This window comes from Prionailurus viverrinus, chromosome B2, assembly GCF_022837055.1.
Source record: "Prionailurus viverrinus isolate Anna chromosome B2, UM_Priviv_1.0, whole genome shotgun sequence".
Lineage (NCBI taxonomy): Eukaryota > Metazoa > Chordata > Mammalia > Carnivora > Felidae > Prionailurus > Prionailurus viverrinus.
In genome coordinates, this window is record NC_062565.1 from 17,267,311 (window position 1) to 17,288,181 (window position 20,871).

General features: G+C 44.0%; 1 protein-coding gene across 4 annotated transcripts in view; it reads left to right on the forward strand.

Annotated features, from left to right (window-relative positions):
* Positions 1 to 20,871, forward strand: part of NEDD9 (neural precursor cell expressed, developmentally down-regulated 9) — a 184,968-nt gene that overhangs the window by 135,931 nt on the left and 28,166 nt on the right. For 3 of the 4 annotated variants that reach the window (XM_047859718.1, XM_047859720.1, XM_047859721.1), the window contains one exon: positions 19,959 to 20,405. In XM_047859718.1, the coding sequence (XP_047715674.1) occupies positions 19,959 to 20,405 (447 nt within the window). Of the gene's footprint in view, positions 1 to 281; positions 472 to 19,958; positions 20,406 to 20,871 lie in introns of those variants that run through there. The other variant, XM_047859719.1, reaches the window with a different exon arrangement.

The window sequence follows — 20,871 nt, forward strand, 5'->3', positions numbered from 1 at the left end:
AAACTTAGGTTAATCTTAAAAAAGAATCTCCTTTGCCCGGGGCTTTTTTTTGGGGGGGGGTGGGTGTCGGGGGGGTTGCTGAGGGGATGGGGAGTAACGTTCGAGACGGTTCCCCACCTCGTTTTATTTTCCACCCTTTGGGCTCCTGTAAAAAAGAAATGACCACATTACAAGTTCTTTGTCAGTTCTCCGAAGTTAAGAGGTGGGCGGGGCCCCACATTACCTTCGCCGGCCAGCCAATGGCTGGCGATATGCAAATACGGCCGGGGCTGGGCCGGGCTCCATCAAAACAGTGAGCTCAGAGGCTGTGCGGGAGCTGGCGCGCTGCGACTGGCAAAGCCGCCCGGGGCCGGACGCTCTCACTTTCATTTAGCACTGCACTCCATGGAGGCGCGGACACGCCAGCGCTTGATGCAGGCTGACTAGGGTAGGAAAACGGCTCAACCCACCGCCGCCGAGATGAAGTATAAGGTAAGAGGGTGCCTCTTCCGTCAGGTTTCCGCGCGCGCGTGTGTGTGTCGCCCACCGTGACAACTCCTCTGCAGGGACCCCTTCTGTGCCCCAGGGAGAGGGGGTCTCAGTCACCGAGGCTGGCATACAAGCAGGCAGGCAGAGACCCAGTCTCTGAGACCCACTCCGGGAGGGCACAGCATACCCGGGCCCATCTCCACTGAAAGACTAAGAATCAGTCTGATCGGAGCCGCCACTGGAGCCACTGGCATTCAGAGGGTGTCTAACTCGGAGCGGAGTTTAAGACTCTGCGGCTCCCCTAGGCCTGGCCTCCACGGGCCGAGGGCCGTAATGAGAGAGGAATCAGAACTGCTGAGTCCCCTCAGACTGGCTCCTAAAGCAGTTTTGCCTTATGCACTTTTGGTGGGAGAAATTAAAAGCCCGAGGTACTCTTATGCAGCCCGTGATGGAGCATGCTGACGTCCTTAAATGAATCCTGGATGTAAGAACGAATGAGCATTTGCCATTTCTTTAAAACACTTCTAGGCGTTTGAATGGGCTGAGAGTCTGAATTGTCCAGTCAGCTTATTGTCCCCGAAGCGTACAGAGGCTCAGGATACATTATTTTCTCATGCATTATGCACCATTGTTTTTACGTATTCTTGGCTAAAGGATCATAATTTGCTCGGCATATCCCATTTGTTTAAGGCACCCCCATCGAATCAGGCAAGGAGCTTCCAGAGACACTGTACTTAGAAGCACATTGCAGTGAGTTGGGCGTGACTTCTAGAAGAGACGTGAGACCTAATGATTTGAAACAACGGTGCTATTATTAAAATGAATGTTGGCAAGGTGGCTATGCTTTGGACTGGCAATTTGTATTACCTGTCTGACCTTTGGGATTGTGCTAGCTGGGAGTTATTTTGCTTCCTTTCTGAATTATCTAGCTTCTGGCCCATCCTTTTTTAATGTGAGGTTGTAAATACTCGGTTCCAGCTAATAGCCACTGGCTAACCTCAGTGATAAATCTTTTATTCGAAAGCTATAAATCTTGTTCAAAAGCTCTAAATCTAAATGCTGAAAGTCTTTATTATAATGCATGAGTTCTGGTTCTCCTCGGAAAGGTTACAACTGTCTGAAGACACAGGTATTCGTTATCACTGTACTGTTAGCTTTCCATTATCTGCCTCAAGAGGGAAGATCAGAGGCATGAATAATCCTAAGGATTCCTAATGCTTTTGACTTTAGGATGCGACCAGAAACAAATCCTTCTACCTGGCAGCAAAGTTCCCATTCTTGAAGTGGCTCGCCCTGTATTTCCACAGTCCCTTGTTTAGAATAGTGGTTACTTAACCTGTAGTAGTTCTTTGGTCCCTCCTGTCCCTATTACTGAATGCCTTTAGTTTCATAATAACCAGCTTACAGGGAAAAAATAAAAGAGAAAATAGGTTCATACGTTCATTATTGGAAAGTATAAATGGCTGAAATCAATATTGAGCGCTGCAATCTAGAAAGTGACAGAAGTGACAAAGTCTAAAGTCACTTTTATTCAGTGACCTCATTATGTTTTGATTTTACTCTTATGGAAACAAAGCATGGCAACGGACGAAATAAATTGCGATTGGCATTCACGGAAAAACCCTCACCCTCCTGTTTTGCTGGGTCTTACCAGTGTTGAACACCCTTACCAAGTGATGTAAATATAGGGTCTTTATTAGCTCACCAGAAAAAATACTGACTTCTTTGACCGACCAAATGTCAGATTGACACTTTGTGGTGACTATAAAATAAACCAGTAGCTGAAGCAATCTGCTGTCCCTTTCTTAGAAAGCCTGGGTTCTCTCTAGTTAATAATGCACAGTTCGGGGCGCCTGGGTGGCTCAGTCGGTTAAGCGCCCAACTTCAGCTCAGGTCATGATCTCATGGTTTGTGAGTTCGAGCCCTGCATCCGGCTCTGTGCTGACAGCTAAGAGCCTAGAGCTTGCTTTGTATTCTATGTCCCCCTCTGTGTCTGCTACTTTCCTGCTCTGTCTCTCTCTGTCTCTCAAAAATAAATGAATGTTAAAAAAAAATTTTTTTAAATAATGCACAGCTCTATTTCAGGAGACCATTTTGTCATTTTAAGTAGAGGAAATGATGCAAAGGTAGAAGAGTGGTAAATAATATTAATTAAGAATTACCATGATAATACAAGATCGTCACATTTCACTCTTCCAAAAACTCTGAGGTGGGTTTTATCATATACTCATTTTTCAAATGTAGAAATTATGGCCCAGAGAGGCTAAGTAATTTATCCAAAGCCACACAGCTAAAAAAATGGTGGAGCTGTTAATTGACCCAAGGGGATCAGGTTCCAGAACTTGTGACTTTAAGCCACTCTTAAAGAAAGAATCATCTGTGACCTCCCTAAAATGCTCTGTGTGACTGGTGGTTTTGTCCCCCAGGAAGTTTAAAACAATTTCATCTCAAGTATTCCTGCAGGATTGATTTTTTTTTTTTTTTAACATAGAAACTCTACAAAGCAAAGTGAATTGCACGTTTGGCAGTTATTTGTTTAATCTGAGCCACTTAGGGCATAAAACCAGATAGTTATTAGATTGTAAAATCCTGGAGTCAGGAATGATCTTTTAAACACTGTGCTGCTCTACACACTATAAACCTAGCACAGTCAGACTTCTGTTCACCGAGAGATTTATAATTCAGCCACTATAAGATTTTTTTAACCAGATTATCTGGTTTGGCTACTTCAGGAATCGTAACCAGAGGACAGGCTAACCTCCACTCATTTGCACTTAGACACATAGCTCCAGGCCAGCCAGTTAATGCATTTATAATAATCTTGAGAACCCGGGAGCGTAAGCTATGCCTTACAAACTTTTCGGTGAGCAACCACTAGTCTAGCTTTATTTCGTTTTATGTTTTGTGGTTGATGTTCATGGGAAGGCTGCTGTCTCCTATGCACTTAATGCTCCGTTTCTCCTAAAAGGCTTCATTCAGTTTGAGGTTCTGTGATAGTAAATTACAGGCCCTTCACTTATTAAGAGTTTTCCACAAGCTCTTCGGAATATACAAAAAGCATGTCCTGAATTGGGGGGTGGGGGGTTGTTGAAGGAGCTTGTGCCTCAATGGCCGTGGCTTGCTCAGTGAAGGCTCCCCTTCCGAGGGGTCTGGAGGCAGATTGTTGCTGCTGTCTGCCAGGAGGGTGATGGAAGGATCCGTGCACAGCTGTGTTTGAGCAGAAGCCTGAGACCCCGCCCACTTTGTGCAGGCCCAGGCCTGGTCAGAGCTCAGCAGGCACTGCCTGTCTGATCTCTAATAGCTGAGCAGCTTTTGTGGCTTTGCCAAATTTCTGAACCCCGTGTGCCTACACGAAAATTCTAAATGATGAATCTAGTCTCCCATTCAACAAATTCTTTTTTTAATTGAAGCATGGTTGACAACAAATTCATTCTTAAACGTTTTGAGTGAAGATAAAAGAATAGGTAAAACCTATGATACAAATAAGAAACCTACATGCTGAAATTCAGATCCCTGTGTTCTGGCTCAATGCGGGCAAACAAAGTGTGTCCTATTAAAAGCTTTTGGGGGGACTTTGAAAATACTTTTATTTTCCCAAGCTAGTTTGAGAAGAGATGATCAAGGGACTGCAGTTAAATCAACGTGGTCATTTGTGACGTATAATTACCAATTCTTGCCTTGCTTTGACATTTTGGTTTTAGGTTATTTGTTCCCTTGGGTATGATTTGCTGTGCTCAATCCAAACCAGAGACTCCTGTCTCCCATGATCTTTTTTTTTTTTTTTTTAAGAGAGAGCATGGGAGAGGGGCAGAGGGAGAAAACCTTAAGCAGGCTTCATACTCAGCGTGGAACCTGACATGGAGCTTGATCCCATGACCCTGGGATCGGGACCTGAGCCAAAATCAAGAGTCAGACACCCAATTGACTGAGCCACCCGGGTGCCCTGCCTCATGCTCCTTTTTTTTTTTTTTTCTAATATGAAATTTATTGTCCAATTGGTTTCCATACAACACCCAGCGCTCATCCCAACAGGTGCCCTCCTCCATGCCCATCACCCACTTTCCCTCTCTCCCACCCCCCCATCAACCCTCAGCTTATTCTCAGTTTTTAAGAGTCTCTTATGGTTTGCTTCCCTCCCTCTCTAACTTTTTTTTTCCCTTCCCCTCCCCCATGGTCTTCTGTCAAGTTTCTCAGGATCCACATAAGAGTGAAAACATACGGTATCTCCTTTTTAAATCTTAGGTGAGATCTACGAATTTAAAAAACACCAAAAGATGTTAATTGTTTATGGATGCATGTATTTATTGGGCAAACCCAATTTTGGGGGCTGAATGGCAATCTGCACAGAGCTGAAGGTCTTTGGAGAACTGGGGGTGTTCCGATGATACCAAATTTAGCACAGTGTGGGACATGCCAAGGATTTGTGTGGCACCCTTCCCTTACTGTAACATACGTCAGCCCTTGTCTCAGAGTTCATCAGTGGCTTCCGGTCTGCTGCCCCTACTCGTCCCACCAGACTTCTGAAAAAATTTCCTCTCCACTTTTTCCCCTTTACAAATTCCCTCCCCCTTTTGTGCCCTCATGACCTCATCTTCTTTCATTTTCTCATTTAAGCAGTCTTTATGCTGCTCTAACACCAGACTTGTGTATGGCTCGCCTCCCCAACCCACGTAGACATGATGCTCTTAAGCACACCCTGTACCCCCTACCTCTCTCCTCTCTTTTGACTCTGCCGTGGGAAATCTTGGTCTCTTGCTGCTCCCATTCGTTTGTCCCTGTCTCTTTGCGCCTACCTGACTTGGTTAGTCTGTCACTTCCCACAAGCCGGGTCTCCTCATCCATCCACTCTGTAAAACCATCAAAAGCCTACACCTTCGTCTCTTTGACTGTCCTATAATCCTTACAACAGGCTTTATGTTTTCCACCTCTGCCCTCCTCTGTTAGCACGTCCTTACTTATTAACCCCTTTTAATCAAATCGCTATCTAAACGATAGCTGTTAACTCCCATAGATTGCCCGCCGGGGCTGTCTAGTTTTCGGTAAGCCCCACTGAAAATGAGAGACCCACCCTTTATTTGTGGGTAGAGAGAGACTGTTAGACAAGTAAGTCCTTGAATAAAAAGTGTGATCTAGGATCTCTTACAGCCTGGAGGGGGCACAGCCTTGATCTTATATGTTCTTGTGGTAGATACAAGATAGAATGTGGGCTTTGGAGAAAGGCATTTCTGTTTCTTGTGACTCATTGCTCTATATAGCCTCTGGCAAATTAACCTCTCTGAGCCTCAGCTTTCTTATCTGTAAAACAGGGAGAGTAACTGTCTCATACTATTGTTCTAAGGCCTAAGTAAGATAATACATGGATGTAAAGGACCTACCATGGCTCCTGGCATGTAGTAAGTAGACAGCCTCAGCTCTCTTTGCACTGATGGATGTTGAAAGGATAGTGTGGACTGGACTCAAGACTCGGTGACAAGACTGTGTCAAAACCCCAGTTACTAGGTAAAGGTGGTTGAGCATTGTTTAGTGCTCCATGGGCCTGGAGGTGTAACATGAAATACAGATGCCAGCCACAGGGATTTACCAGCATACTTATATGCCTGCTTGCACATTAATTAATGACTTGGTATCGTCATTGTTATTCATAAGATTGATATTCCTGAGATCACAGGACCTTGCTCATAGTCAATACTCTAGAAACATTGAACTGAATGTTGAGTGACCTAACAAACTTATACAAAGAGCCATTAAAAAGAGTCTTCATGTAGGGCACCTGAGTGGCTCAGTGGGTTGAGCGTCTGACTTTGGTTCGGGTCATGAGATCACGAGTTCAAGCCCCACGTCAGGCTCACTGCTGTCAGTACAGAGTCTGCTTCAGATGCTCTGTCTCCCTCTCCCTGCCCCTCCCGTGCTTGTGCTGTCTCAAAAATAAACATTAAAAAAAAAAAAAGAAAAGTCTTAATGCCGTTTGGCATAGTGGAAAGAACCCAGGTTTTGCTGCAAATCCCACTTTTGCTACTTCAGGCCTCTGTTTCCTTGTTTATAAAATGGGAGTAATAATACGCATCTTACCGGATAGCGGTAAGGATATGATATATGGAAATCATTAGTTTTTAGCCCATAGGCACTTGAAAATGGCAGCTATTATAATATGCATTATAAGACATATGTAATATATAGGTATAGAAACATTATATAGATAAATTTTAAGAGGAAGCATTTACTAGAATTGCTTATCCATACCAAAAATATCACAGGACAAGAGAAAGTTATCAGTGTACAAAATCAACAGTAGAATGTGAAGGAGGTGATTGGAGGGACACAGAAGTTCAGGGGAAACTATATCCTTCATCCCACTGCAGCCACTTAGTGATGTAGATGTAAAGTAAGAGGCCTTGGTGATCTGTTTTGGGATCATTTTAGGGTTAGAAAGAAACATAAACAAATTGGTTTGAAATGCCAACCACTGGGCCCCTGGCATTACCCCGCAGGAACATATAGACTTAATTACCAAGCCTCTTTGCCAAGATAAAGAAGGGCCACTGGGAAGAAGTACTGTATTTCCCGCTTAAAGTGCAGGAGAATAGCTGCTGGTTTCCTAGGTGATGGATGATTGCAAAGAATATGGGCATGGAAGGGGACTCCCCTCCCCCCCCCCAAAAAAACCTCTGTTCATACTCCATCAATGGCATCCCCTCCGTCGTATTTACTTAGAGCATTCCAGTCATCTCCCTGCAGTCATTCTTACTGGTTAATGAGGACGAGGCATGCCTGGGGAACATTATGGCCTGGCTGCAAGACTATCTTCCTGAAGAATCTTCGTTTTAAGATAAATGGCCTTGGTGGTGAACTTTGTCTACCATCCACTGGGAAGAGTGATTCTTTTAGAAGGTAGTTTTAGTAGACAATGAGATTGAGGTGAACTGAGACATATACTTCAAGGGAAATGGAAGAGGCGTGAGTTGTGATAATGTGTGACAGTGACTTTTCATACCTGAAGTGGCACTGGGGCAGCTGACCGTGGAGATACTAAAATCGCCAGTAACTTGCATTCCAACACATCCGCCTGGGCCCTGTCATGGGCTACTAAATACCAGTTTATTCTTAAAGAAGAACTCATCTCTTTCCTCCCAACCTCCTCCCTAACCATTAATGGTGCTAAATGGTGTTTAAATAGACAGTTCAGGACCCTCATTCCAAGGATTCAGCCTTGCTTTGGAGATGTCGTATCTCTTCGTAAATCATGGTGTGTGTGTTGCAAAATGAAAATTCTTCCTGATATTTCTAACATGTCGAGGTAATAGTTACGTTACCAGAAATGTTCCTTAATGACATGTTGATGCCTATGCTTACCAGAAATAAGGATTGAGCAACTGTGAATACGTAAAAGCGCAAGCATTGCACAAAAATGTTTGATACGATCTTCTGAATTTGAGTTTAATTCCTTTCTTTACTCGTGTGTGTGTGTGTGTGTGTGTGTGTGTGTTTGAAGGAGGATTATTTGTGAAGTTAGACAGAAAGTTGCGGCAACCAAAAAGCATATAAGGTTAAGATTTAAACCAGATCTTTCTATTTATTAAAGCAATATGTATTTAGACACAATGATGTGCCCTTAATATTTTTTCTGATTTTTTTTTTTTTAGTTACGTGGAAACCTTATGCTCTTATATGAATTAGCCTTATTTTCATTGATTTGTGGTAGTCAGTCCGTTATTCTTAACTTAGCACCTCACTCCCACAGGGGATGTGGCTAACTCAGGGCTCATCTAGGCTTCTCTGTTGCCCGCTGTGCACTCTACCAAAAGAATGAGCTGGAATTCAACCCCCCACCTGACCCCCAAATCACCATAACAAGCAAGACCAGCACACTGGGAAGCCAGTGTAGTAGACTTCTAAGCACTCCAGCCTTCTTGGAGTTCAGAATCTTTAGCGTCTATCAGGACAGGTCAGTGATGATTTTTTGTTTTTGTTTTTTTGGTTACTACTTGTTTGTGTTATGGGTCCAAGCTTGGCAAGAAATGGGCTATAGTGGACCATCAGTACTGCATTACCAATGACAACGGCATTGGCACAGCAAAATTTTGAAGTCCTCTTTCCTTGAGTGCCCCTCTGGGATAAAACTTACGTGCTCTTCTCCGATTCTCCAGCCTTCTGCACTCACAGCTAAGTGTGTTGAGCATGACTTTATTTTTTTTTTAATGTTTTTTATTTATTTTTGAGACAGAGAGGCCGAGCGTGAGCAGGGGAGGGGCAGAGAGAGAGGGAGACACAGAATCTGAAGCAGGTTCCAAGCTCTGAGCTGTCAGCACAGAGCCCGACGCGGGGCTCAAACTCACAAACCGCAAGATCATGACCTGAACCGAAGTCGGACGCTCAACCAACTGAGCCACCCAGGCGCTCCTAGCGTGACTTTAAATGGGAGTCAGGGGAAGGAGCAAAAAGAATACAGTCAGCCCAACAGCATTCCTTCTCTTAACTCTACTCGCTGGGAAGCCAGATTTCTAGACAATCTCACAGAGGCCCAGATGGCCTCGGAATATATCTCATTTCCTTATAAAGATCAGCTTGTCAATTACAGAAGATGTCCACTGACTGAATCAAAGCCTCTTATCGGCACCTTTTTTTTCCTCCCAAATCCTAAACTCAACCAAGGCAGACCCATTAGCAAGGTATATACTTGCACGCCTATCTTTTATTTTTAGTTTAAAATATATATAATTTCTGTGGATATGCATCCATGTTTCACACACCCAACCGTGGGACATATGGTCTGACAATGGGAAAGATATTTGAAACTGGTACTGTCTTAGAAAGATCAGGAACACATGGTCACTCGAGACAGTCAACATGGGCCGTTCCAGAGATCAATCAACTGTTGAAGGCATTATCCCTCTTCCCTTATGTCAGCCCTTTGACAGGAAATTATCTAAGAGGTGCTTTTTTTTAGAGTGAATTCAGACACATTTTTTCACAGAGAGTCATCAATAATATTTACTTATAAATAATTGGTTGGTTCTTTTCTCTTTCCTTGCAGAAACAGGCATCTCTAGAAATGAAGGAAAACCTTTTTGAAATATGGACTTGTACTGAGAACACCTGGGAGCATTAAGCAGCGAGGGGTGTTGTATTTCAATTGTTCTTGCTTTAAACCTGGCAGGGTAGCTCTGTGCCTTATAGCCTGCAGTGTCTGCATCAATCCTCCTGCCTCCCTTATTAAGATCTTAATTACAGACGCAGCTTATTTCATTGCTGCAGGGAAAGAATTTAGTTTCTCTGAACTATGTCTGTTTTTTGGTGTGGCAGGTGTAATCATGATGAGATCATTTCTGGTTTGTTTTCTTTTCCCGGAGGAATCTTTTTTTTTTTCTGAGAGGGAGGACTACAGTTCTTGAGACACAATTTCATGAGCTCATAATAATGCAGTGATAATAACTGTGCCTTTGATTTTAGACAGAGCCTTTCTTCTGAAGAAATCAGAGCGCTTGGCATATATGACTCCATGACTTCTCATAATATCAAGAATATGTTCATTATCCCCATTTTGCAGGTGGGGAGACAGAAGCACAAAAGGTGTGATTTCCTTGCCATTGATCTTACAGTATGAGGCCTGAGACTAGATTCCTTCAGTTCAGTGAGTGTCCCTTCCTCTATCCAGGGCTCTCCGTTCAGCACGGTTGACTTTTACAGCTCAATCATTTTTTGTTATGGGAGACTGCCCTGTGCATTGCAGGATGTCTAACAGCATCTGGCCTCTACCCACTGGTTACCAGCCACACACACACATTGTGACAACCAAAAATGTCGCCAAACATTGCCAGATCCCCAAATCCCCCTAGTTAGGAATCACCAGTCTAATCTCCCCTACTCCCTTCTGCTTAAAAATAATTGCCCTACTGGTTTTATGTGACAGAAGCACAAAAAGACAGCCCTAGAACTGTTTGCCATAATTTTACCATGATTGGGGTTGTGCTTCATGTAAGAGGTCCTAAGCAAGAGGGAGCTTCCTCTTAAATTTGTAGCCCCAATCTGTTCATGAGAATACCATCAAATACTAAGAAGCATGGGGTCTCACTCGGGCCATATATAAAGCCATCAGACTGTCTCTTCAGACTGTCTCTAAGACAACTTTAGTTCTCTGAAGCCTTCCTCTGCTGTGTGTGTGTGTGTGTGTGTGTGTGTGTGTGTATAATGCATATGTATAATTTTATGTTGACATATATATAATAATAAACATGCATTTAGCACTGAACCTTGAAGAAAGCTCTCTTATTCTAATAAACTGGTAAATAATGCATACATGTAGGTGTTTGTCTATATACGTAGCCACTGAATAATTTCATTTAGAGGTTTTCTTCTGTTCCATTTGCTCCTGCCATCTTTCCTCTCTGTTCTAGCTGAGAAGCTACAGCATCTGAAGGTTCTTTCTGGAGACCTCTCTGCAGGTGCAATGCTGACAGCATATGGTTGTAGATACCCTTTCAGCCAAGTATACTGATCCATTTTTAAAAACTCTTTGAGGACCTCGCACGTGAAGTGGGATAATAGCATTCAGGCAGCTGACCTAGGTGAGGTGACATCTAAAAGATTTGAGAGGGGCATCCGAGGTGTCAGCTGGGCTCTAGCTGGGAGACAGACCAGAGTTGCCAGAATATGTACATATTTGTATTGGTGGGTTTAGATATCATACATTGAGAGCTGCATCCCTTGGTGTCGGAAGATACGTGGGAATGTAAAAAATGGTAAGACCTTTCCCTCCTTTCAAATAATTTATTAGATGTGATAGCTTTTGCACTTTAACTTTTAAGAAATGATCCTGTTTGGGGAAATAAACAACTAATATAATAGTGGTATTATAATAGTGGTAATATAGTGGACTGGCGTCTCCTACTCCTTTATAACTTAATTCTCATTTCACTTCCCCCCAAGTACCTGGATGTTGAACGGATTTGTCTAGACAGGCAGATAGATGTGATCTCGTGCCAACACTGTAATGTTGGCTGAAGTCCAGATGGATGTTTTATTGTTAATAAAACCTATGTTTTGGGTGAGTGGGTGTCAGGCCTTCATCATTATATGGCGCCTGTCAGATTTATCTAGGGACAGAACCCTGAAAAGAGTTTGCGCCTGCCCCATGTTTTTGATCCTTTGCCAATATACTATACTTAAATCTATCAAAACTAGGCAACCTGGGACAAATGCTTATAAATTCCAAGGCTTAATAGCAACAGTACTAAATTCTAAGATGGAGAAGGTTCTCGGGAAGCACATCCTGGTCCAGTGGAAAAAAATCCTAGATTAAGAGGGGAACCAGATGCTAGTTCTGGCTCTGCTGCTAATATCATAGGTGACCCCCGGGACTGTAAAACAAGATTCTAGAATGATCTCTAGAATCTTATTAGTCTAAAATTCTAGTCTAATTGGTTCTGGTCAAGCTATGGGTGACTTCTGGTTCTAAGACATAGAAGGTTCCCTTCCACCTTCTTTAAGACTCTCTGGAGTTGCTTTAAAAAATCTCAAAGACCACAGAGGATGGAAAATGAGCTCCTGAAGACACACGTATTATTTATGATCATCAGAGTTGTGAGGAAATGCTCCTTTCTCACTATTTTTCTCAAATAACTGTCAGGATTCAAATTCATCCTCCACAGTTGGCCAAGAAATAATAGAAGTTGACTATGAAGTTTCTCTCACTCTCTCTCTCTCTCTCTCACACACACACACACACACACACGCATGCCTCCCTAACAACCCATTTGTAATTTTTCTTAGATGAAACAAAGGATTTGCTGCAGGCTTTTGTTGGCTTCATGATAAACAAATCCTGTCCTATGGATGTTTCTCTCCTATATCAACCTTAAATCAAGGGAAAATAGGTAGCATTCATTCTAGTGCAGGGAAGGAAGAGAAACTAGCATCTGAAGAAACACTGATTTAAAATCACAGCTATGCTGTCCCTATGATGTGACCAAATCTGGTCAGATGGAGAGTTCTTTCTGAGATCCAAATATCCAAATTGCCAAAGAAGCTCACATTTTCTCTCACCAATCATCAATTGGTATCACTCTGGTATGTGAGCCACCAAAATAATACGGGTTCTAAATGATGCCTCATCAAATGGGAATAGACCACTAATGGAAGGAAGAGATGTTAAGATTCCCAAATCTGGGTGCCTTGGGGTGACCACGCACAGGGTGCAGCCCCAAGGTGCCTGTCAGGGCTGCTGTATGTCAAAGAGTACCTTTAGGAGACAGGTATCTAATGTCAGGTTTCTTCAAGCATCTTCCATTCAGAAATGCTTAAAAGAGAATGCTGTGGGTAGAGTTCACAAGGCTAGAAAATCTAAGAGAATGTGAGGACTTGGGGCAGAGTAAATGACATGAATGTTCAGAAGGCTCAAGACACTCATGGAAGCTTTGTGACCACCATAGGGCTTTAGAAGCACTTTCCAGAAAATGAATATCATTGGATGAAATGTGGTCTTGGTGCCAGAGGGATCTTTGTGGCATATGTTGGTCACCCCACACCAGGTATCAGAAGCATAACTAGGGAAATTCTGCTGCTGCGTTGCCATGGGTGGTTCAAATCCCATAACAAACACCATGTCAGACTGCAGTCGACACATATTGCTGAGAAATAAACCCCAGAAGTGATATGTATCATATCTTCTAATGCCTCAACTTGAAAGTCTTATGTCTGCTACGTTAATTAACAGCCTCCAGAGAATTCAACTCCAAACATTCAACAGTCCAGATCATCCAATGAAAAAAACCCAGGCGTAAACCAAGTATTCCAAGAATTGAAATCCAGACACTTGTAGATAGATATCCACGTTGGCTGACTATTACCTGCTTTGAGGAAATCCCACATTTCCCTATATCCCAAACGTGACGATGGGGGAAAGCCGAAGCAGTTTGATCGCCCTCAGCTGATTTTTGTCAGCAGGCACAAAAGCACATGAGCCTTTCTTTCTCTTCCCCACTGTGTCCTGAGACTGACCTTGATGATGCTCATTCCTTAGCTACTTCCTTTAGGACTGATTTCCTTGACAATGACCATTTCCTTCTTTACTGTGTCTGTTTTTCAGAATCTGTCCAGTGTGTGTGTGTGTGTGTGTGTGTGTGTGTGTGTGTGTGTGTTCATGCACGCACACGAGCACGCATGCACCCTACCAGAGTCCAGGGCTAAAGCTTGGGAACTTGGGTACAGGAAAGGCATGTTGTTGAGCATGTGGCCGCCCCAAGGTCTTTGGCAGGAACTCCTACATGATAAATATAGAATGAAGTAAAAATAATAAGAGGAAGTTGGGCCATTGATGATGCTATCAGTCCTAGTGGCGTGACACATCAGCCATTGTGTCGCATTTCTCTTCAAAGAACAGCATGAATGGTCATGGAAATTATAAGTCACACCTCTCTGTATTTGGAATAGCAGATCATTTCCCTGGCAGTAGGAGTAATAAGCTTTCTTGACATTTTGATAGCAATGGAAAAAAAAAAAAAGGCAGGGGAGAGTGGGGGATGGTGTAGAAGCTGTCACATGACCTAGAGCTCTCTGTGCCCAGTGACTAGCTAGTTGCCCAGTATTTTATTCCCACTCCTTAGACATAGTTTGGGAACCAGGAACAGCAGAACCCAACGTCCTGGCAAAGTATGAATGGTGTTCAGTCACCTGCTGCCAGATGGAGGTCGCTGCACTGAAGGAAGAAAAAGCTCTTCCAGAGATGACTGTATTTAATCATTTAATGGTCAGTTCCTCCTGGCCTTCCTGTTTGCTCAGTGGTTGTGGACACTAGATTCAAGCTCTCTGTCTACGTCATTATCCTGTTTAATAGGGAGGGGCAGGCACTATCCTTCTTGCCATCTCCCACGTTCTCTGGCTGTGACGTCTGGACATGCTATTTATCTTTCAGGCTTCGTTAGTTCATCTTCCCAAGTCCGCATAAAATTTTAACCAAATATCCTCCTCAGTTCTCTAGAAAACAATTTCATCCAGGAGAACCAGGGATACAGAGTCCAGAGCCCATTTTAGGTTAGCGAACATTTAATGATGTGCATTTTGCTTCAGACACTGGAATGAAGTTCTGGAAATGCTAAAAAAAAAAAAAAAAAAAAAAAAAAAAAAATAGGGCAGCCTCTCTGAACTTAAGGAGTTGACAATCGTGAATGAGATAATACAAGTCATACTGTAAGAAATACTATTACGGAGAACTGGAAAGGGAAACAACTGGATAGGTTTGGAAAGACAACTCCTCTGGGTACATGGAGGATGGATTTTGAGGGGGAAGAGGGTGAATGGAGGAGAACCAATTGGGAAGCAGTTGTGTACTCCCAATAAAAGGTTGTTGAGGGGCCTGAACTAGGAGAGGCAATGAGGTGAAAGGCAGGGTCGAAGCTGGTTGGGTTCCAGATTGTGAATAGACTCAGCAAACCTCTGAGGCTTCTTCCTACCTTGGGCAGCTGTGTCTGTGCTGTTAACTAAGAGAGATAAAGCAGGAGAAAGGGGTTTTTGCACCTGTTGCGTTAGAGGTGAAGATACCCATTAGCCGGTTGGAAATACGGAAATGGAGTGAAGAACTATCTAGGCTGGAGCTATGGATCTGTTATCTGTGTGTTCAGATGCCATTGGTCTGGATGAGATTCTCCGTAGAGAGCGAGCATGTAAAGAAGAGCAAAGAACACAGGGGGATCCCTTTGCAACATGATTAGCCTGTGAAGAACAAGGAAGATGAATGGTCATGAGAACAACAGTGGAGAAGAAACCAGGAAGTGAAGTTCATGGAAATCATGAAAGCATGGAAGCCAAAAGAGAGTTTCAAGAAGGATTAGGGTGGGGGTCAGTGCTAGAGGCTGTCACAATTAGGGTTCCCTCAAATGGGATTTATAACTCTCAATGCTGATTTCTAATCCTAATGAGAACCACAGTTTTGGTAGCATGCGCATATGACTTTGTTAAATACTGTCCCAATTCTGGGGGCGCCTGGGTGGTGCAGTCGGTTAAGCGTCCGACTTCAGCCAGGTCACGATCTCGCGGTCCGTGAGTTCGAGCCCCGCGTCAGGCTCTGGGCTGATAGCTCGGAGTCTGGAGCCTGTTTCCGATTCTGTGTCTCCCTCTCTCTCTGCCCCTCCCCCGTTCATGCTCTGTCTCTCTCTGTCCCAAAAATAAATAAACGTTGAAAAAAAAAATACTGTCCCAATTCTGGAGCTGGAGACAAGAGACCTAAATTCTTGCCCCACCTCTATGACCTTCTTGCCAGGTGTCTTGGCAAATCATTAACTCCTCAAACCTCATTTCTCTCATTTGTAAGGTGAAGGAGCTGGAGTGCAATCTTTTGAAGTTCCTCTGGCTTTCAACTTCAGTGCCCCAACTGCTCTGGCACTTTGCCAAGCCCTGGCTGCATTTCTAACTGCCACCCTGCGGAGGCTAACCATCCAACGGGCTATAGAATGACACAGCTCTCTTATCTCTCCTGGGTTTGTTTCTGTGTTGACCTTTCCTGCCTGGGAGATAAATATCCTGGGGCGGGTGGGAGAAAGAGGAGATCTTCAATAGACAAACTGCTTCTTCTGGGTTTTTCTAAGATATTCAGATAATCACTCCTCTGACTTTGTGGCCTTAAGGAATCACACCTCCCACACGGAAGGAGGTGGTCTGTCCACCTTCTCCTAGGCAGAGGAATTAACTCTTGATCTGCCATCAACTCTGTGCACTTTTGCATGAGATGGTTTGTGTTCTGGATGACGTTCATTTTGCTGTTATCTTCTCAAATGAACTCTTGACCCCAAAATGCCAAGTATTTTCAAAAGCCAAGCTCCTCACCCATTCCCCCCCCCACACTCTCTGATGGATTGTACCCTGTTGGAATCTAAAGAGATGTAGCCATAATTCACTCAGTAATAATAATCAGGGTAGTAGTAATAATAATAACATTTTGTCTCAGTCTCTTGAGGGCAACCAATAGTTTCATTATTGCTATTTACAGGCAAATGTTCCACAAGAGGCTGCAAGTGTCCACAATTCATTATTAATTCAGAGAAATACTGACAGATACAGTTCTCCTGATATATAACTGAACAAGAGAAAGATCGGCTATGTATAAATATATATATAATAGCATCAATAGAGCAGAACTCAACCCTTGATGACAGGAGGCCAAGTGGGGAGAGAGGCCAAGACCAAAGTGCCACCCAGCAAATTAAATAAGTTGTCGTAACGGCTTCCTAAGTCTCCAGCAGTGTTAAGGTATTTGACTTGGATTCACTTCTTTAATCCTCATAGCAAACCGGTGAGATGGGTAGTGTTACCCTCACTCTCATTTTATAGATGAGGAAGTTAGGGCACAAAGGGAAATGATCTATTTATTCTATAGACATGACAAGAATTGTCATCTTCAGAACTCACTATACGATGGAATTGAGCCCAGTTCGGAGGACAGCGTGTAGTTGAGCTAAGGCGGCTTAAGAGTTCTGGAAAGAGAATTGAGCCAAGAGACCATAGTTCCATTCCCATCTCTGACACCAATATTGTGGCTTTGGGCAAATGATAAACTGGCCTCCCAGACCTGTTTTTTTATCTATAAAACAGGGACACTGGGTTCAGGTCATTGTTAAAGGTCTCTGTAACTGTATGTAACCTTCTGTATGGGAGAGTGATGGGTGTAGACACTGATTCTCTCTCTATAGCTTGTATAGAGATTAAGCAACTCACTCCTGTTCAGCCAAGACTGAGAATATCTGTGTGTGAGATGTCAGGCTAGCACTGGGGTGCATGCCATCAATGGTCATGCCAAGCTTTCTTCCTAAATCCTCATCTGTGTGGGCAGCAGGAGGCCTGCTGGGGAATCACGGACAAAGAGTCAGGAGAACTCACCCATGGTGCCTCCGTTGGCAAAGACAACAGTCTCTGAAAGTTGCCCCAGAGAAACTGTTCTTGAGGCACATCTGAAACATTAGCATGGTGCTTACCAGGTGGTGGGAAAGTCACTGGGATAGGAGACAAAGAACATCCAGAACAGCTCTCACACGGGGATTTCTATCTGCTTCTAATCAAGCACGGTCCAATGCTCCACTTCAGTGCTTCATGGAGTCCCATGGCAGTGACCCAGCTCCACATGCCTTGAGCTTATTTATGCTGATTAGGTCTGTAGTCCTTTGCCTTTCTACAGAATACAGTAGAGACAGTTTTCTGTTTCTCTTCTTTCCCTTCTTTGTAGCCGCTAGAATCATACAGCTATCTACCCTCAGCTCCCACAGAACTGGTCCTACCTCTATCACTTCTGATTTCATCTTGGGGCTTTCGTACCAGCCATCCCCAATCATTGCATGGTCCCCAGAGCAAGGGACAGAGACAAGAGTGCTCGGCTCTCTCCCTACCCTATAATCACCATATAACTCTGGTAGAGTGATCTCCTTCAGATTATTTTGGTACAGAGGACCAGAATCTTATCCGTAACTCTACGACTTTTCTTCTAAGTTACAGAACACCCAAAGTTGGAAGAAGAGAAACAGAGATTTGGGGATTATGACACATCCTTAAATGGTTCCTCAAGCCAGGATAAAATGCTGCATGATTCTATCTCTATGTATGTGGACTTCTAATTGTTAGAAAAAATCCCAAAGTTTCCTAGCGTATAAATTCTAAGTAAAACCTTCACCTAGAACACAACCCCCCCCCAGTTTCCCTTGAGCTTCCCTGACCACTCACCTGTCCACACCACAGACTTCTTGGATCTCAAAACTGATCCAAGAACAAGAACTTCAACCTTCTTCTTTTTTCTTTTTAATGTTTATTTATTTTTGAGAGTGGGAGAGGGCCAGAGAGAGAGGGGGACAGAAGCTCTGTGCTGACAGCAGCAAGCGCAATGTGGGGCTCAAACCCACAAACCATGAGATCATGACCTGAGCCGAAGTCGGACGCTTAGCCAACTGAGCCACCCAGGCGCCCCTGCAAACTTATTCTTAAAAAGCATCATCAAGCTTCCTGGGTATGGCTTGATCTCCTTTTCTTAGGTTAAATAGTTGCACTAAGAGGATTAACAGCAAGAGTAGGACCCCTTCCCAGGTACTGACCAGAGGGGAGGTGCCTTACATAATGCAGCCCCCCTGCCCCCCAGAGGAGAGGACCGGCATACAGCACAAGCCTGTGGTTATGAGGCATAGTACAGGGGGAGATGATTAATGCATGTCAGTTCTAAAGGAATGAAAAGCACGAGGCTGAAAGATCAAGTCCATGTTTCTAGAGAAGCAAACAGGGGGCAGAAATCCAAACAACAACTGCCAAAAATTCCACGAATATGTAAAGTCCCAAACATGATCCGCCCGATAGGCTGTCCCTCCTCCCACAAAGGATCACCACTGCAGTGACTCAAGTGCATCCAGACACTTTAGGGAAGCACCAGAGAGATCACTTTTAGTTTTCCAAGTGCTCGTGATGAATTTATAGCATCCCGACTCCTCTCTGTGCTGGGAAGGAGCAGGCATGTGGCGATGGCTGCCATCTCACTGCGAAACATTACTGACGCCAAGAAATGAAATCTTCGGAGCCTTTGAAAGGCTTCCAAGAATGTCAGCACGTACTGCCTGCCCGCTCTCTGCTGAATGCCTACTTTGGCTGTCTGCTTAGTACTGAATGTGCCAGACAGGCCTTCTTACAAAGGGAGAGAGTGTTTTGGGCCCATGAAAGGGGAAGGCACAGCGTTTCTGTTGTGAATGGCGAGATTCAAGAAGTAGGGGAAAAAGTGGCAGCGTGAGGAGAGGCCTTCAGGAAAGGTACAAATAAAAGACCAAAAAAGAAAAGGGATGGCATCCACCTACGTGTGGCAAATTCTGCCATCGCTCCCTGCTGTCAAATATAGAGATGGAGACTACTGTCACGCCACGCACCAGGCTCGATTTCCATGGGGGGGGGGTGGGGAACCCAAAAACGCTTGCTTGTAGATTCTCCCTGTATCCAAGGACTTCTTGATCAACTGAGAGTAAGAATTTTTAAGCGCTGGCAAGGCATATATAACTGTACGTTTGTTTCCATTTTCACACCAAATAGAAATGCCACTCGTACTGCTTGTTATTTGGGCTTTTCTTTGACTCTTTCTGCCTCCAATATGTGAAGGGAAAAAAATGAGAAGCGTCCGCTGTAGCACTTGGAATATTTTATTCTGCAAGCTGGCTTTAAGAAAGGAAGAAAAATGTTTTGTATAGTGAACTCTTTAACGGCGCTGCCCATAATTCCTTGGCACAGCAGCTACCGCTAGAGGAAAGAACTCTTGTGGTGTTCTGGGCTTTTCCGAGGAGGCAGTCTGATGTCATTGGTGGCAGACGCAGTACGTATGTATCTGTCTTTTGTCTGCACCATCTGTTCTTCTCCTTACAGACTATTGTTCACGCTCATTCTTCTCTCCTTTCCAGGAAGTGTGCCTCTCCATAAAAGCGTGGGATTTAGGTGTGAAAAAGGACCGAGCTAGAATTCTAACACGATGTCCATCTGTTCTCTTCTTCTAGAATCTCATGGCAAGGGCCTTGTATGACAACGTCCCGGAGTGTGCCGAGGAGCTGGCCTTCCGCAAGGGAGATATCCTGACTGTCATAGAACAGAACACAGGAGGACTGGAAGGGTGGTGGCTCTGCTCCTTACATGGTCGACAAGGCATTGTCCCCGGCAACCGGGTGAAGCTTCTGATTGGCCCCATTCAGGAGACCCCCTCCAGTCAGGACCAGCCTACTTCTGGACTCACGCACCAGACCTTTGGCCAACAGAAGCTCTATCAAGCGCCAAACCCACATGGCGGCCCTCGAGACACAATCTACCAAGTGCCACCTTCCTACCAACATCAGGGGATTTACCAAGTCCCCACTAGCCATGGTACCCAGGAACAGGATGTGTATCAATTACCGTCATCTGTGCAGAGAAGCATTGGGGGGGCTAACGGCCCCCACTTAAGCAAAAAGGTGAGTGAGCAACCAACTGGATTTTTCTTCCTATTTATTTATGTTTCCGTTGCACTCAGAGAAATTGAAATGTTCCCAAAACAAGAACTTGAAACTGCCAAGAAGGAAGTATGTCTTCCAAAGAGTAAGTAGACCTAAATGCCTGATCTCGGGCACCAGCTCTGCACCATTTTCCATTCATTGGTCAGCTAAACTTTGTTCCTGTGTCGTGATAAGTTCATGTGTCATTCCAGATCATACTGGATCATTCAGTTGTTTCTCTCTTTCTGATAGATCCGCTTTTATACTTAAGCTCTGCACTCAAATTGTTCCAGTCTTTTCTGTTTCTTCCTTGAGTGGTACAAGCCACCAAATTTTGTACAACGATGCAGAAAGGACTCTCCTTTCACCAAAAGCTGAATCATGACCCTGTTGGCTTGGCTGCACAAAGAACCCACCAGAAGTAAAGGGAGCAAAGGAGCTGGAA